Source organism: Fistularia commersonii, chromosome 7 (assembly GCF_037954325.1).
Source record: "Fistularia commersonii isolate RoL2024-O1a breed Wild chromosome 7, RoL_Fcom_v1.0, whole genome shotgun sequence".
NCBI classification, from domain to species: Eukaryota; Metazoa; Chordata; class Actinopteri; order Syngnathiformes; family Fistulariidae; genus Fistularia; species Fistularia commersonii.
Window position 1 is genome coordinate 18,668,916 of NC_141290.1, and position 19,530 is coordinate 18,688,445.

Sequence of the window (19,530 nt, forward strand, 5' to 3'; positions counted from 1 at the left end):
CTTTTCACCATAGTCATTCTACAAATCACCATCAGGCTATATTCTCAACTACAACTACTTTGCAGTCATTGATCTCTTTCAGGTTACCCAATCTCTACAAGATGTAGTCTACCTGCGTGCTCCTACCTCTGCTCTTATAAGTTAACCTACGTTCCCGTCTTTCCTGGAAGAAAAGTGTTCACGACAGCCATTTCCATCCTTTTTGAAAAGTCTACCACCATCTGTCCCTCTGCATTCCTATCCTGTATACCAAATCTGCCCATCATTTCTTCATCCCCTCTACTGCATGCCCCAATATGCCCATTGAAGTCTGCACCAATTACGACTGTCTCATCTCTGGGGATATTCTGCATCACTTCATCTAACTCATTCCAGAACTTCTCCTTCTCCTCCATCCCACCTGCGGGGCATAACCACAAACGAAATTGAGCATCCCCCCTTCAATTTCCAGTTTCAGACTCATAAGTCTATCTGACATTATTTTCACCTCCAGAACATTCCTAACAAACTCCTCTTTCAAGATAACTCCTACTCCATTTCTCTCTCTGTCAGTACCATAATAGTACAACTTAAAAGCTGCTCCTAAGCTTCTGTCCTCACTACCTTTCCACCTGGTCTCCTGGACATACAGTTTATCCATCTTCCTTCTCAGCATCATGTGGAACACATCTCTACCTTTTTATGTCATAGTCTCGATATTCAATGTCCCTCCTCTCAGTCTCTTTCCTCTTCTCTCTCTACTTCCAAACAAGCCTTCCGACTCTCCTTCTTTGACCTACAGTAGCCCAGTTTTCAGTGGTTCCCAGTAGGTCATCGGTGCCGATGGCGGTCGTTGTTAACCCGGGCCTCGACCGATCCGATATGAGATTATTAGGTTTGATTCACATGTTTTGTTTCGCCAAAAGTTTTACACCGGATGCCCTTCCTGACACAAACCTCTGCTTTTATCCGGGCTTGGGACTGGCTCAGGGAGACACTGGCCCGTGCCACCCTGAGGCTGCATTTAGTGCAAGATACACTTTATGGCCAAAACTATTTGCTCACTCATCCAAATAATCGGAATCAGGTGCTCCAATCATTTCCATGCCCACAGCTGTATAAAATCAAGCACCTTGGCATGCAGACTGGTTTTATAAACATTTGTGAAAGAATGGGTCGCTCTCAGGAGCTCAATGAATTCTAGCATGGAACTGTAATAGGATGTCACCTGTGCAACAAATTCAGTTTTGAAATTTCCTCGCTCCTAAGTATTCCACAGTCAACTGTTAGCTGTATTATAAGAACAAATAAGTTTTTGGGAATGACAGCAACTCAGCCACAAAGTGGTAGGCCACGTAATTAACAGAGCAGGGTCACTGGATGCTGAAACACACAGCGCTAGATAGGCTAGGGTATCTGTGTAATATCTATGATTAAATGTAAAGAAGTTTGAAGTTTTAATCTATTACTGTCTTACTTAAATGCACTTTGTGCTGTTTAATTTTGCTCATTGAAGGTAAAACATTGATTGACTGATTTATAATAATTACTTGATAATAAGAAAATACTACATTATATTACATACAGGCGTTAATCAATAAATGTATGTTAATTCTGACTCTGCAGTGGAGTGGAAGTATGAAGTTTTTCTACAAGTGTGTTTTTTTGTGTGTAAGTCAGTGTATATGTAAGTGTCTTGTTTACAGGATTTAAAGATATATTTTGAATCAACGATGTTTAACCTCCAATCCTCTGTTAGAACATGATGACGAGTTGATGAGATGAGAGAAACACTAATGCTAGAGAACTACTCATACAGGAATGTGTGTCTGTGTCACACACACATACGCGTTCACAGTTTGGCATTTCAAATCCTGTTGGCAAAAAAATATGGTTTATCCAGCCAAAGGAAGTGAAATATGGAGGTAAAAAAAATAAGGAAAAAGATAGAAGGTGAAGACCCAGAAATGTTTCTGACATTTCTCTTGACCTATCTGTACTGTTTGTGAGTATATGTATGTGTGTGTGTGTTTAAAGATATTTACTTTTAAAAGTGTTTATTGGCAATTTTCATGTCCTCTTTTTACAGGAAAGTGTTTGTTTTTGAGACTTCACTTCAGAGCAACCTTTTAATTCTGTGCACTGCTCATTTTGAGAAATTGTTGTATAATCAAGAATCCCAGCTTTTTTCAAAGATGGTTTTTGAGACCATTTTAGAAACAGCCTGTAACAGCAAACAGTAAGAATTACAAAACCAATGTCTTCAAGGCTAACGTGGCAAAATACTAATAAGACCACAGGGTCGTGCTGATATCAGCAACTTAGCCCCGTTGTGTGGCGTTCTATTGGATTAGCTACATTAGCAACCAAAGGGGTTGAGTACTTTTTCTTAATTTTGATATGGGAAAAGTCCAAGTAAAGTTTTACATCAAGTTTTGGGTTGTTAGCAAGAAAGAAAGAAGGATAGTTTGAACTTACCAATAGATGTTGTGGCAGGAACTGGCTCTTTAGACACTGCAGAAAAACAAAGTCACCTTTGTCAAAATTCTCAAGATATGAGAATGAGAGAATAATGCAGAGAGCTTCTAGGAGGCATCATAATAGGTTGATGAGCACATTTGTGTGTGTGTGTGTGTGTGTGTGTGTGTGTGTGTGTGTGTGTGTGTGTGTGTGTGTGTGTGTGTGTGTCCATACCTGAATAGTAGGAATTCAGCAGGGATTTGCTCTGCAGTGTCTTGCTTCCCTGCATGGAGAAGGAGCAGGATGAGGGGGAGGCTGAAGGAGAGGAAACAAGGAGGAAAGGAATAAAAAAATAGGCAGGATGAATCACGGGGTGAGGAGAGAGGAGGTAAGAAGGAGGAGAAGGAAGGGATTTAGGAAAGAGAAGAAAATTTTAATTAACCAAAGGGAAGGTGGGAAGATTGCGGAGGTGGGTGATGTTTGAGGAGGACAAATGAGGGAGGACAGAAAACAGAGGAGGAGGAGGAGGACAGATGAGTGACCTCGTTCGGAGACAAGCAAAACAATCAATTAGAGGACAACCATTAACAATGAAAACATTCATGGGGAGATCAATATTACATATTCAACTGCAGAGCAATCCCATAACCCTAATGGTTCTGTCGATCAACCACTTCCAGTTCTGAGTGGTTCCATCTGAACAAGTTACACCTCCCAACCACCCTGCAGCACAGATGAAACAACTCAGGTCAATATGAGACCAGATAACTACATGAAGGTGACAAAGATAGCCACACAAACAGACAAACAAACACACACTCTACGGTACTTCTGTGTCCAACGGCAATAACACAATAAGAACACTAGTTGGCAGTGTTGGGTAAACACTTTATGAATGCCACAGTCATGGCTGCAATGTGAAATTAGGTGCTGAAAAAAATATTTGGTGGCAAATATAATCACTGTATAATTAACATGGGCTTTTCACAGCCACTTAGCGTAGTTACATGCTACCATATGTGGTCTCAGTATACACATTGTTAATGATTAAGCTCATGGTCAAAAAAAAGCTCTCCTTTTCACATTTGTATCTCACCTGGTGTCTTATTTTGCTGTTCCTTGCTTAGAGGCTCTAAAAGGAGTTGGAACCCCAAACACCAGAGTGTCCATTGGTTGTTCAGCCACATCCAGAGGGAGTTAGAGATAAATGTCCCAGAATCATTGACAGAGAGGACTTGGCAGACCTGTTAACCATTTTTGTGCTGACAGTGATATTTGGGATTCTTATCTAATCATTTTAATTCTTAAATCTTGATTTTATCTTAGAATTGTGTTTTTCCTGCATAAAACACTTCATACAGTTGTTTATGAAACCAAAACGAGCCATTCGGTCATTACGTTTTTGGACTACTTTCTGTCATCAGCATCTTGCTGTTTCCAAATCGTTATATACATAGAAAATATTGCCACGTGCATATTCTCCCATCTTATACAACAAAAATGAGATTGTTTTCCTTGTGTATTGAATGTACAATAGTTATTTGTCTCCATGATACTAAACATGATTTATGATGGGAAAATTACTCAGACTCCTTACCGGAGTTCGCATCCTGCTGTTTTCTGCTCCAGTGGCTCGATTTCCCCACAGCGCCTAATTTAAGACCCCACCCTCCACCCCTTCATCCTTCCTCCTTGCCTCCTTAACCCATGATAAAATCCCCTGGCTTGGCGTATGCTAATATGCGTCAGGAAAAGCGTTGGAGCTTTAATTCAGCATAAGGTGTAGGAATTTGCTTTGACAGCAGTGGCGTGTGAAGAGACAGCTGGGGACGAGGACGGAATGCAATAACGCACAAAGGTTATTTGCCCTATGAGGGTCCATCTGCGCAAATATTATTGCCCCCCCATCCCCACCACTGTTCTCATGTCAGCGTTTTTCTTTTTCTCATTAGGACCCGGCCCTGGACTGGTGAAGGCACACCTGTGTTGCGCCCAGGCGCGCCTTAGCATGGATGTGTTTTTAGTCAACAAAGATACAGAGAGCGAGACAGCAGAGCAAACGTGATATTGTCCGGCAAATGTGATAACATTTTTTGTTATTCTATTTGGGAAGAGGAGGCAGTTACCCTCTATCTCTCTCTTCATCTCTCTCTTATAATCACACATTATAGATGGGTGTAGAGTAGTGTAAGAAGGCGGGGGAAGCATACAAGTGTCACAAACACTAGTTTGTGACACTTGTATGCTCTAGTGTCAAGGCTGGGGTTCCAAGATCCAAATGGAAATCAGCTCTTGAGGCAGGTGAGAAACACTCAACGGAGATCCTGTGGGACCTCCAGATCGCCAACCCATATAATGCAGGTTGGATTGAGGACCCAGGAAAGATGAGCTGTGGTGACAGCAGCTTGGGGATGAAGGACCACGAGAACCGGTGCCGAAATAAGAGCTTATATATATATACTTGCAGACATGTCTAACAATGTTACTGATTTGAATGGCTGAGATCACTGGTCATCACGTTAAAATAGTGTTTTTGAGTGCTCATCTGGCAGCTGTCCTGTAAATATCTGAAAGGAGAAATATCTCACAATTGCAAAGTGGTCATTTTAGGAGGTGGTGGGCAGCGACTCGCAGTGTTAACGCACTTCTCCTTTCGAAAGGGAACGGCGTTTAGCCTCCAGTGGATTGAAGCAGGTCGTATAGAAAACAGAAAAATCAGAAAGGTATCGTTTCTCTTGTCTCAATTGTTGAGTCAATGATGCTATTTCCTTTTCTGTGAAAGACTCAGAGGGGAAGGCAAAGTATTTTTGTGTTTTAGATTGAAGCGATGGAAGCGAGTGAAGCGGAGAAACTTCATGCTGATCCTGGAAAATGTTTACAGAGCCTGATAATCAAATAAATACAGCTGACAAAATGATTAATGATGTGGAGATGTTGTGTAAAGTCAATATTTTTTCTTTGATTTTTTTTTTTTTCTGATGCTCAGCTATTCTTGTACACCATGATAGCATATTTAAAATTGGAACGAAGCAATACTGCTTCAAAAAGCTGTAATAAAGTCCTAAAACGTGTCATAGGGAAACAAAACATGCACAGATTTGTATTCATGTTTTATCAATGTTTGCTGACGATGTAATGATGTTTTGCTTTTTTTTTTTTTGTTTGTCGGACAGCGGCGGACTCACTGAATCCGTTCAGGTCCTGGGTTGAGGTGGAGAAGGGATCGTCCTTGTGCAACGTGCTAACTTTAGTGGTGCTTTTGTCGGCCGTGGTGACAGGACCCATCTCCCTCTGCTGGGTGGAGCTGCTTGCCGTCTCCTTCTGCTTCTTTGCCAGCTTCCTGCAGGGGACGCCAATGCAAAAATGCACAATGAAAAAGAAAACAAATCAACAAAACATAAATAATGTGCAAAAGCAAGCAGATGCACAAAGACACACACACCCCCAAACTGAGGTTTTGTCAGTGAGGATGAATAAATACACAGACAACATTGTTTGAATTGTAAAAAGCTGCTTCATGGTGAGAAATTAGAGGCAAAATTTTCAAAAAAATGCAAAATAGCAATACAGCAAAATTCAAGAGAAGCTGACAAGTGACATTAATAGATGTCTTTTTTTTTCCTAAAAAAATACAGAACTAGAAAATGAATTTAATCTGCCGCTTTAAAGCAAATTGTGTAGTTGTATTGATATAATCATGTATATAAATATCAGTGTGTGTATGTGTGTGTCATTGATCTTTTTATTGTACACGCTGAGCCAAAAGATAAAAAAGGTGAAAAAAAATGAATAGATTAATTGCATTGCTAGCTAAGATTAAAAAATCATGAAATATATCAGGGGGCTTATTTTCAGAAGGAACAAGAAATGACTGTAAGCCGAAATACCTCAATGTCAAATGAATCATCAATCGAGTTGTTATTTTCGTGCTTTTATTCTGATGGGATTCATTCACACGACTTTGGAGATTGGCACATCAGACACAGGAAATCAAATGACCACATTAAGGTCCAGACAAAAAGACGAAGGATGTAATTCAATTCTCTGAAGCCATTAAAGGAACAGAGGTGGCGGGGGCGGTCCAGTTTTCTGATAGGACGTCCCGGGAGCAAGCTTTTGTCGTAATGTTCGTTCTTTTCATACATCCAACGGTCTAATGTCACAACTCCCATCTGTTGCAACATTTTTTCCTCCTCAGTTATACCTGAACCTCCGGGTTTCAGTGTCCACTGAGAGGACAGATGGCAGCGGCAATGACGAGTCTTTACGACATGACATTTACCAGACGGACCAACAGGTGCTTGCCAAAATTAAACCGTTAAATACATTTTAACTATACTGTCCTGATATCTGCATTTGGGTCAGATTATATAAGTAGCAGTGCATTTTAACAAAGCACTATGTGTGTCTGAACTTTCAGAGCAAAAGAATATGGAACTCTCTGTCTAATAATTGAACTCTAAGGTGATTAAATGTGCTAATATTTAATACATATATTTTTCAATATTTGATCACTTTAAAATATGCTAACTCTACAATTACATAATACCTTTTTTTTCATTTCCCACATCTGACTTTTCAAGACCAATTTAAACTTTACACTGTTGGAGGATACAACAAAGGTTTATGATATATATGAGTGTATTTTCTGTGTATTTCCAAAGAAATATTCAGGAAATCAGAAGCAGGCCACAAAAAGCTGGTAGATTAAAAAACCGACCGTTCTCGTTGGTATATATTTTAGAGAGACTTAAGACAAACCGCCGTCGTTAGATGGACCACCAATGAAACTCAAAGTGACCATTGATTTTTTTCACTGTTGATCAAACTTCATCACCATGCACTTGACTCCTTTGCAAATAATAATATCAACATTTCAGGGCTCATCAGAAAAATGATTCAAGTTAAAATAAAATTAGATAAGGAAAAATATTGAAAACTGGTGCAATGTTGTGTTCAGATGACTTTCTAGTCTTTGGGTATTCATGGTACCAAGAATAGCATGTCAGAGAAATAAAATGTAATGGCAGTAACTTACTGCCTGTGCCTGATGGCAACAGGAATATTATCTAATATTCTTAGTAAACAAAATAGGATGAACATCCTGTTTTCTATCATGTTTTGAGAGAAAACTGTTTCTCTATTTTACCAGTTAAGAAGAAACTCCTTCAGATCCACCAACACAATCTTTAACTCCCTGAGTCTAGTCACGATTGGCCTGCAGTGATTGTGTGTGTTGTGTATGTGTGTGTGTGTATGTGTGTGTGTGTGTGTGTGTGTGTGTGTGTGTGTGTGTGTGTGTGTGTGTGTATCTGCCTGAGTGTGTGGGTGTGTGACCGATCACGATCCTCAGTCCCTCATCTGAAATATGTGCCCATCCCACGATGTTCATTTTTAAAGCCAAATTAAGAGCAATTAATATTTTGCTAATGACTAAATAGTTATCTGTGTTCAGTGCGTGGAGGAGAAAATAAATTTAAAATAATAAACAAGGAAGAACATTTCAAGGACTGTTCAAAAACCCAAGATAATTTCAGAATCCAGGAAACTCATGCTCAACTATTTTCACTGGGTTTGGGGCCCAAATGGCTGAGGACGGCTCTATAATTAGGAACATCTCATACAGGTGTCCATCCATTTAACATCAAAATTAAAAGCACTTGCATGAATGATCATCACTGAAAAGTGCTCAGTTAAAAAAAAGTTGCCAGGATTTGAAATAAATCCTAAAACAAACATAAATCAGACTCTTAATTTGATGCCAAGATGGCATCTTGATTTTCTGGTGGATTATCTGTTTTGTTTACACTGAAAGGGGGGCCACACAAGCATATTATATAAAAAGTCTTCAAAAAGAAGCGTAAAATCAAAAGCGAGTCAGCAAGTTGACCAAATAAAAGCACACAACAAACCTTTTCAGAATCTTTGATCACTATATCGCTAAAAAAAAGATTGAATACAAATCAGCCTGACCAGCAATTAGCATAGCACAATGAATAGCATGCTCTTGTTTTTTTTTTTCATCTTACCTCCGTCAGCTTTTCAAATAAACGTCAGGAAAAAAAAAAACGTATTGCTATCGGGGACATTTATTACTTATATTATGAAATAGTGTTGCGATTCTCAAAGCAAATTCAAACAGAAAAATTCTACTTGTAGGTTCAGTCATTTCAGTCACTGAATGTTCACTATCAAGGGGTCAAAGTGACACCAAAGTACAAACATCACAATGAGGATTTTAGTAAATACAGTTTCCTGCTTTGTGACCGCTAAATGCAGGATACTGACGACAACAAAACAATTGTGAGTTAGAACTGTGTGAAAACTGTTTGATTGCTTCTGCACATTTTTACCATCTACATTGGATACTATAGACCAGAAAGAGCAGGTAGCAACAAAAAGGTTATACTGATTTCCAGTATCCTGCTGAGGTTCCCCTCAACACGCAGGGAAGATGCTGCACGTAACAGGAAATGCAAGCAGCTTCAGACAGCGATGTGTCACCCAGGAGACAAATGAAGAGAGTGATGGCTGAAGCAAGAAAGACATAAGGGAGTGTTTTGAGCATAAGACAGACAAAAAGAAGCTGCTTTAACAGGAAAAGAGATGAAGATGATGGGAGGAGAGGAAAAAGAGAAGCCTGTCAACTCCCATCTTCTTACCTCGAAGATTCAGCATCAGCGACTCTGAGGTTCTTTTGTTCCAACTTTTACCTGACATAGGCTCTAATTTAAATGTTGATATATTAGAAATAAAACTACACAGTTTGTGAATCATTATCAGAAATTGTACATTGAATATTTGAAATAAGAAAATATACTTGATAAACATTTAATTTATGAAAAGAAAATCCTTATTTATTTGTTCCCTTTCATTAAATGAAATTCAGTATTGAAATTGAAATTGATTGGGGAAAAAAACGAATACATGGGTAGATGAATAAATACATTAATTAATTAATACAATTACAAGAAGCTGAACATGGTAGAAAGTGTCCAAACAAACTCAACCCACAATATAGGATTTTTGTGAAATGCAGTAGTGTCTCCAGCTGTTACAGTCTGGTGTCCGTCTCAAGGGGATGTTCAGGTACAGTGGGAAATCTGCAATGCCAGACTCTGTGTAGTGACAGTGAAGGGGACGGAGCCCTCACAGTCACTTTCCCGTTCCCAGGCCCAACCTGTTAATGGACTCGTCGCTATGACAAATGCACACAGGGAGTGGAAACGAGCATCCCTGAATGTCACGGCAGCGCTTCATTAGGCACGAGGTCCGCCCGCTAAGCGCTGAACGCCACCACAATCACCCACCACTTTGCCCCAAGGGAGCACTGATTGTCGACTGTTTGATATGCCTGTAATGAGCAACGAGTCTGATTTTTATTTTTTTTACATTTTTTTTTTTTAGCTCCGCCATGGAGGCATTATTACCATAAGTTGCCAAGCGAGATGAAATGAAGCAAAGCAAAAGATGGTACTTTTCATGAACTATCAGAAAGCAAAGGAGATAAAAACAGTAGTAGAACTTAATTGTGGTTAATGTCTTATATAATATCTGAGCGCCCAATTTTTCAAATGGTAGATCTAAAGCTGTCGATTAAAAATATATATACCAACTTATCAGAAGTAACTTGGAAAAAATTGGATATGTTATTATTGTTTTAAATGTCTAATATGTGTACATATATCCATATGAGTGTGTGTGTGTATATGTAATTATGCATGTATGTATGTATGTATGTATGTATGTATAGATAGATAGATAGATAGATAGATAGATAGATAGATAGATAGATAGATAGATAGATAGATAGATAGATAGATAGATAGATAGATAGAGAGAGAGATAGAAATCCATCATCACTTTTTCTAAACAGCAGTTTTAGTTATGGGGTCCTTCCAAATAATTAAAAATAAATAAATAATTCACTCTTCAGTAATATGATGAATAATGATTTATCCGTGATTAATCCCCATGGGAAAATTCGTTCTCTTCAATTAACCCATCATGGATGAACCATAAGCAGAAGGCTGCCGTCAGCCAGCACCAAGGGAGCACTAAGGGCAGGGGTGGGCAAACTTCCAGCCAGCCAAAGATTGGTACAGAATTTATACATGATGTGAATGATTGAATGATTGGATCAATGAATGTGGGAGCTCAAACAGGAGATCATTTAATTTTTCGAACAACTCGAGAATTTTCCTGAACCAAATGACAGACTGGCTTTGCGATTTAGCTTCTACTATGGACATATTGACACACATGAATGAGCCAAAAAGTTTGCCCAACCCTGACTTAGGGGTTCAGTGTCCTGCTAAACAACACTTCAAGCAGGGAATCGAACAAGGACTGTCTGGTTTGCAATCACAAATAAAATTAAAATTATCATGAACCAGGTGCTATGATACTTTTCTTTACAAAAAAAAAAAAAATTACAGTCAATGGTAACCTGATGGCAGTCTTTGCCAGTCAGGCCCAAGACTTAAACAAAACGCACTGTTGAAAATGCACTCGACAGGGGCTATATAGCACATCTGGATATGGGTTCTAGATGTGCAATAGAGCTACATCAGGAGGAAGACCTCCTGCTGTCTTAATAAAAACTAAATCGGAGACAAGGGCCTCTTTCTAAAGGGAGGTACAGGTAGGTTCCTCCCTCCTGATCAAACAAAACAAAATAAATTAATAGAAAGGCTATTTGTTTCTCCGAATTCTCGGACGCTGACAGTTTAGCCAGAATAAGCTCAATTTATTATTGAAATATTTTCCAGTTAGTTCCAAGAAAAAAATATGCCAAATATACCTCAACTATCAAAATACAAAGCTATATATTGACTTCTGCAAGAAATAGTATGTCACTTTGATCGGCAGCTCTGAAAAACAATGCTCCACAGGTTCATTCTTTTTCATTTATACTAGAGGCAAAGTGAATGCCAATAAATAATGTGATAATAACGATTAATGTAAATAACAACTACATGATTATAACAAACAAAATTCTGTATCTGAAACATTAACATCAACAATTTTATTGATTAATATGTAATTGTTTTTATTTTTTTCCAATGAACAAAGTATATTTTTGTTAAACTAAGAGCTCCATACCCTTACTCCAATTCTTCAGTAACATCTATCTAAATTTGGCGAGTTTGCTGAATTTACTGGGGTAAAATACCTTAATTGCATATGTGCATGTCAGTGTGCATCTGTGTGTATGTTTGTATATGTGTCACTATAGTAGTGAAATTAAATATCTGCCTTTAGAGACATCAATTAAATGATATCAGTTCAGATGAATTTTGTGCTTGTTCCAGCAGCACATTGTAGAGATATTAACCAGGGTGCTCATTTCGTCCATGAAAATAAATATTTCTATAAAAAATAAAAATAAAAATAGTTCACGGTACTATTGTGGCTTGATCTGTTGCTAAGAACTACTGATGATACTGCAAAAGTGCAGAGTAGCTAGGCTCCCTGCTGGTGTTGTGATGGGGTGGTGAGAAAGGTGTGTGTGTGTGTGTGTGGAGAGGGCGTATTATGACATAAGAGGTCCAATGTTAAAACCTTAACATGACATGAACGCAGCAAACAGAAATTCAGTTATTCGGTATACGTTCTAGACGGCATTAATCAATATGGCAAATTCACGAATGAGCCATATACAAAGATACCACTGACACAACAATTGCTGACAAATGGAATGTATTAAACAGAAATGATTTTTTTTTAGAAAATTCTAAATAATAGATAAAAACCCAGATATCATGTTTTCCACTGACAGATTAAAGTTCCGGAAAAGAAGCCTTGCAGAGTGAATTGTTTAGAAAATGTCCTGCCCAAATATTCACAGCCGTTCCATTGCTCTAAACCACTGAGCCATCAATCTTTTATTTTATTCATTTTTTTTTTCCTGGAAAGTGATATGAAAAGGGAAGTGAATTTTTTCCAACTGAGCTATTGGAGGTTCCAACGCAAGGCATCTCATCAAAGAGAGGAATCAATATTTGTTTAACAGACAGCATTAAGGCTAAGAAAAACAATCCGAAAAACAAACGCTAATAAATTTAAACAAACGGTCACAAGCCAGAAATGGCAAATGTCTGGCAGCCGTCGCCCAGAAAAAGGAGAGCAGCCACTCAGTCACTCCGGGATGACGCGGTGGCTCAGGAGGGCAGTTTCAGGCCAGAACCAAACAAACTTTCATCTGAACATCAGACGGGTCACTGGCAATGAGGTGGAGGGAGTGAGAGAGAGATGCGGTAGAGAGACACTTTGGGTTTACGGGCACAGGACTTTTAATCCCTCTTCATTCTCCCTCCATCTGATGGTAAACATCCCCAGGCCAAAGGCTGCCAGTGTGTGTGTGTATGTGTGTGTGTGTGTGTTTCCGCGTGCATCTACACCTTTGTGTATGTCTGATGTTTATATGCGTTGTGTGATAGAACCAAAATCATTTTGATCCTAAAAAAAAAAAAACATGATAAAAATATAAGACAAATCTACAAAATTGTGTTGGCTTTTTTTTTATTTTTATTTTTTTTCAACCGGAATTAAATACTTCAATACAAAATATGGGATTTGTGAAAATCACTGATTTTAGCTTGGTAGTTTGAACTGGGCACAAAACCTGAGGTTGTCAGTCATTCAGGTCATGGTGAATTCTTGTCGAAATCTCCTTGTCTTGGCAACTGGATTTTTCACTTGAAGACGTTTCACCCCTCAGGCTATTTCAGTTCTAATGACCTACGGGGAGTTTCCGAATATAACTGTCTAGATTATGCCGGCTTGTTATGTAAATTGTGGTGGGTCTTGTTGTTTGGAAAGTAAGGAAAGACCCACCACAAGAACCAGCCCCCGGCAACGTCCACATGAGACTCAGTTCATGTGATCCAACAGGTTTCGCTCATTTGTTTAGCTTTACCTTTTCATATTCCAATCCAGGTAATCCCACTAAATTGGTCTTTCGTACCAGCGAACGACACCCCTATTAGCATAACAACCCCTCTTACGCCAAGTTTCTACAGATCAACTCTCCATTTACATAACAAGACACCATAATCTAGACCCGCCCAAAAACCTGGCAGTTCTAATGACCCCATAGGTCATTAGAACTGAAGAACCCCCTCAGAAAAGGTGTGAAATGGCTTCAAGTGAAGATATTCAAGTCCAATTGCCTAGATAAGAAGATTTCGACCAGAATTCATCATGACCTGGATGACTGAGAACTTTAGGTTTTGAGCCCAGTTTCTAACTACTGAAGTAAAATCAGTGATTATCAAAAATGCCAATTAGATTTCGACAAGAACACACTGCAGGCAGTAACCAATATAAATCTGAGTTTAGCTGCGTTATCCAAAGGTTTAATCTGGTTTTCTGATAACGGTGTGATAAACTGTTTTGTGCAAGATTTTAATTACAACTCAAGTTTGAAGCTATGAATTTGAAGTTTCGATGGCGGAAAGAAAGTTTAACTGTTCAGTCCCGTTGTTATCACATGAGCTCACAGTTTCTACTGTGTTTTCAAAGAAATGAAATCAGCGTTTGCTACCAGCAACACTGGTGTATTTATTTAACGTTTTTGGAGATATAATTCTATTATTCATATAGATAAGAGTCAGAGGAGACTTTTCTTTCAAGCAGCAGCACGTAAAGTAGTTTTCTTTAAATATTCAGATAAAGATTACAGAATTTGCCCACAATCCTGAACATGTCACTGATAACAGTAAGATCTGTGACTCCGATATCTGTGCAGCTCTAGTCAAAACACTCTAAACTTGACAAGATGGTGGAAAAAAATAATGAATAAAGAAAATAGAAAAAAACCTCAGTTATGATTAATTTAGTGACTCCTGACAACCTCTCTTCGCTAGACTTTTTAGACTTTGTGCTCATATTATTAATAGTTTAAGTAATGCAAGGTTTTGAAAGCACCCAAAAGCAGTTAATTTATTATAGATGACTTTCCTTGAAATACAGAAAAAAAAAAAGAATATGTGTTTTCCAGAAATAGTTTGTTTAATGGTAAATGGTCAGTTTTTTAATAAGTGTGGTCGGCTTGTCATTGGTAAGTGTGGTCTGTGACTGTCTTTGCGTGTTCTTGTAGACATCAAATAGGCTTGTCTTTAAGTTCTTTTCCCATGAAAAAAGACGAGAAAAAAAAACACAACAGCCGCTTTAATGTGAACAATTTCCTCGTTTTACGGACAAATTCCCAGATGGGTCAAACAGCCACGGGCTAGTGTGTGATTACGGTTCCACTTAGCTTGAAATGTCCAGCAGATTTGGGGTAAATTTCCTGCTGCTTTGAAGACAGCTGAGGAAGTGTGGATTTGTGAAGAGGCGAGGATTTGAGGAGTGAGCTCAAGGCAAAACCTGTGTGTTTATGTTTTCACACATGTAGCAGGACTTATGTGGACATGTCTGGATCAGTGTGTGTGTGTGTGTGTGTGTGTGTGTGTGTGTGTGTGTGTGTGTGTGTGTGTGTGTGTGTGTGTGTGTCCACGCGCGTACACTCGTGTCATTAGAACCAGTTAATAAGCAGGAAATAGCCACTTGCTGCAGGAGCTAACAATGAATTCAATTGACCTTTCAGGTTTAGATCCCTGAAGATCGTGGAAACAATGTCGATGCAGTTCCACTGAAATTTCTTCTTACGCACCGGGTTAAAAAATCCACTGGCCTTTACTGATGCCCTCTGTTAAGATGGGAATTAGCAAAATTGTTTATATTAATTATTTACACAGTCTTTCCAATATGACTCAAATTACATTAAAAAAACGGTTCATTTAAAGGGCGGTTTATTAACTGGAATAGCAAAGGAGGCTAATGCCTACAAAGCGACAAGAGAGGCACCCAATGTGACGGGACACTAAGGGACTAAACCAACTGGTTGGTCTGTAACATATTTGTTCTTGCAAGACAAAAAAGGTAACAGGTTCTGCAAACCATAGCCTGTGCATGAGTCAAATTATGATTCCTAAGTGCTCATGGGTGTTCAGACATTCCTGAAGTCTAAAGGCTTATATACTAAACGTTTAAAACAGATTGCTATATGGATGCCGCTTTCTGTCTGTCCTCGGGATTGATTTCATGCCTGATCCTGTACATTTTGGGAGAGCTTGCAGATGGGTAGCCAAATGTAGAAAACAGTGCAGTATCACTGTAATTCTAGGAGATAGTGTCTTGGTGCACGTGTTCGACCAGCGAAAGGACAAGAAGACAACCGTGTTTCGGTAAAAACATGGAGAAACTCTGTCCAAATGTCCCGATATAATCAATGGCCGCACAGAACAACATTGTCCACAGACCTTTAACTATTTGTTAACTCTGAACTTGGAGGTGAACTATGAATTGCCCTCTAGTGTATTATTGTTTTACAACCATGGCGGAGTAAAGCATGCAAGGGAAGTATGGGGGTATTGAACTTTGACAATGTTTGGAATGGGGTTCCTATTTACACACGAGCACAAATGAGGCTTAACATTGCACTGCAGGGTTTATCTGCGTGTGTGTTTGTGTGCATATGTATATGTGTGTGTGTGTCTGTGTTTGTGTGTGTGTGTCTGTCTTTCTGTGATGGCAGCTTCAATCAGGCTTCATCACTGACCCAGACATACTAAGGTACAACTCCGTAATAATGTGGTTGTTAATGATGGGCTAAAAGCAGATTAGCAGTGATTATTCATAGTCATTAAGTCTCAGCCACAAAAGAGGTCTCGTCCTCTTTTGTGGACGAGTGTGCTCTCTGACTTTACGGATCAAACCGTGCAGAGGCAAGTCGGTATCTTCTAACTTTGTGACAGGCAGGTTCTTCTCCAACAGTTTTGCAAAAAACCACACCAACATCTACATCAAGTCAATTAGAATCACCTTTTTGGCAGTGTTTTCAGTAACCATGGAGTTAAATTAGGGAAAACCACTGTAAGAATAAATTGAGAACTAATATAGAATAAACCCAAAATATAATAAAAGTTTAAAAAGGGGAGGATATTTTTGATATCAATTTTTTTCATTCATTGTTAGAATTTAAGTGACTAATGCTCTAAATTATCATAACCTTTTTCTCATGTTAGAAGTTATACTATCCCCGTTCACAAGTAGCAAATTGGCAAAGAAACTGGAAAAAACTGGCAAAAGGGTAAATCATGCCATCACACTGCCCCATGTCAAAGCTGCCCAGTACATATCACCATGCAGCATTAATACAATTTGGCTGTTGAAGAAAACAAGCAAGCTTTTTTTTACATTAATTGAAAAATGAATTGAAAAAATATATTAAAAAATACAGTTTTATGTTAAAACAGAAGGAGTAGATGGTCACGTTCAGAGGTGGAACGTCTACTTACAGGTAATAAGAGTAGGAATAAGCATGTCTTCTGAAGCATGGTGAGATGAGGCCGATGATGACAAGAGCAAAACCCAAGAAGAAGGACAAACACATTGGATTAGTTCATGGTGTGAATGAAGGAGCAAAAAAATTATAAAAGAAAAAAAAGGAGAGAAAACAAAGGAAGATCATGTTGACATTTTAAACTGCTCTCAATTGTCTTCAGCCGTTCCTATTTGTTTCCCCGCCTTCGCTATCAGCCTGTCTCTGTGTCCTCGAGCACGTGCTGCCTGTCATACCCACCACTCTGGAAGTAAATCGTCATGCCTCCTCAGACTACCTTTTGATTTAGTGGGACAGAATGTTTTCTTTTTTTTTCCTTTTTAGATATTTAGATTTGTTTTTTATTCTTTGCATGAGACAAAGGTCCTTCAGAGGCTCATCCACGGGGGATGGTACAGTTTCTCTCCCCAACATGACGTCCACCATAAATCAGCCTGGAAGTGGTGAGCAGTCGATTAAAGGAATTAGACCTAATAGCGATTCCGTGGCTTGTGAAATGATCACTTTACTCACCCGCAGAAATTAAACCTTTGAAACGGCGATCGGCCAGCTCATTAAACTCACCATTATTAGATGAAAACATAGACATCCAGTTCATCCATCATTTACTCAATTTTTCGGCACGAGTGCTTTAACACACAGTCGTGCTCAGAACAAAGCTATTGTCCTTTTCTAAATCAAGAAAATACCTGTTTGTCTATTGATTTTGAATTTGACTAATTTCATCTTTTATCACGATGTTGTTGTTCACTGTGATGAGGGATTAACATGCAGCTCCTTACTCAGCCAAATGAGGAATTTTAATTGTACACTCTGAAATGTAATCTTCAAGATCAGGAAGCTATAAGGGAAAACATGTTGGGTAATATTCTTATTTTTATTTTAAGCCTCCAAACATCATCAAACAATTTGTTTTTGTTTAATTGGCATACAAGGGATCTTTAGATGTTTCATTTATAAAATGTATATAATTAAATACCAGTGGAAATAAGGAAGGTGTGGATGATCTTTTTTTTAATTATTTTTTTATTGTTTCTTGATCTATTTTGGTAGTACCCTGATTTTTTTCAGTCATCTGGCCTCTAACCAGAAAAGTTTGTGGTTCAATTCAAGGAGAGTTTGCTAAGGGTTTGGATGTGATCCCTATTCCTGTCTGCTCTCTCCAGGTTCTCTGTGCTGCCCTGTCATTTCTCGTCCGTAAATGTGAGTGATTGAGTGACTGGTTCAATGTCTGTATCTGTGGCTCCATTGATTGACAGGTAAAAAGTCCAGATTACAGAAAATAAGCTTATCACCATATGGCGTTTCTTTCCGCCTCGCCACTCTCCCGGGTTATTTGTTCCGATACACAATTTTTAGAGGGTAAAAATAAATAAGTAAGTAAATGAATAATTCTGTTTAAAAGGTGCACGCCTGATTCCTCCATAACTGGTCTGCAGGTCGACACAGCGGGAGGATGAAGGATGAGAAGAGAGAGTAAAAGGGACAGGAGATGGGCATCTGATGAAGGATGTGAGGTTGGGTTCTTGAAACAATCATGTTATTTAATCCTCAGCATCGTCAGACATGAAATTGTTGTGTGTGTCTTTGTGAATGTCTTGTTTGTGTGTGTGGGTGTGTGTGTGTGTGTGTGTGTGTGTGGTGGGGGGAGGTAGACCTGCATTTGTGATTCTATTTACAAGTCAATGTCGCACTGGCCTCTAACAGGCTAAATCACAGAACAAGGAGGGAAAATGAATTGCATAAATAAGAATATAACCTGACCAATCGGAGGAACACGACAACTTTTTAGGATATCTGCATCTTTGCTACAATCGGAAGAGTAATATTTGAAATAAAAAGTATTTCAATCCTCTCTAGTGCCTTAGAAAGATCTATCAGAGTACAGATTAGTGAAGCACACTGAATGGTAAGTGTTAGCTTACCGCTTTCAATTCAATTAATGTACTTCCCATATTAATATTGTGATTCAATCAACTGGTAATAAATTAATTTTTTCGAAGTAAACACAACTTCCCTACTAGGCAAAGCGATTTTATTCAGCAAAAACTGACTGTGAAGAGTACCACATTAACAGGGTTTTTCATGTTAATGATGATATCAAAAATATGCCGAAATAAACACATGATAATAAAGATTGTGAATGAATATGAATTTCTGCGTTTCTATGTCTGAATGCAGGAACACAAAAAGGTCAACTTTAAAATGATTGTTTTCCAGAGTTTGGCATTCCCCAACTGCCGTGCCCAACTCACATTGCTTTTGTGCTACTACTTTGAACCAAGCCATCATTCCGTATTTATTCCGAGCCCTTAATACAATCTTTAAACTTTTAGAAGTACTCAAAATGCAAAAAAAGGCCCTTTTCCTTTTTTAATCCATCACCGACACACACACACACACACGCACACGAGCACACACACACACTCAGTCAGTCATCGCCGTAACCCTCTCTAAGGGCTCAGCTGACATTGTCCTTATGATACTAATAAAGTGCTCCGCAACGAGAGCCCCGCAATAAAAGCCACAGTCGTTAAAACTGGTCATAAATATTAATATAGTGTAGACCAGCTCACGAGTGAGTGTGTGTGCGTGTGTGAGTGTGTGTGTATGTGAGTGAGTGTCTGTCTGTCTGTCAGAGACAAAGTGTGAGTATAACTACCCAACATAGTGGGTTAGGTTCTGGAGAAATGAAAACACTT

At 38.7% G+C, this 19,530-nt stretch overlaps 1 protein-coding gene across 9 annotated transcripts in view; it reads right to left on the bottom strand.

The window, feature by feature from the left end:
- ptprt (protein tyrosine phosphatase receptor type T) overlaps positions 1-19,530 on the bottom strand; it is a 293,148-nt gene that overhangs the window by 68,688 nt on the left and 204,930 nt on the right. For 6 of the 9 annotated variants that reach the window (XM_086150165.1, XM_086150163.1, XM_086150162.1 and 3 more), the window contains 3 exons: positions 5,625-5,779; positions 2,674-2,754; positions 2,458-2,493 (listed from right to left, as the gene is read on the bottom strand). In XM_086150165.1, coding sequence (XP_086006291.1) covers positions 2,458-2,493; positions 2,674-2,754; positions 5,625-5,779 — 272 coding nt within the window. Of the gene's footprint in view, positions 1-2,457; positions 2,494-2,673; positions 2,755-5,624; positions 5,780-16,784; positions 16,815-19,530 lie in introns of all 9 variants that reach the window. The other 3 variants (XM_086150164.1, XM_086150160.1, XM_086150166.1) reach the window with 1 other exon arrangement.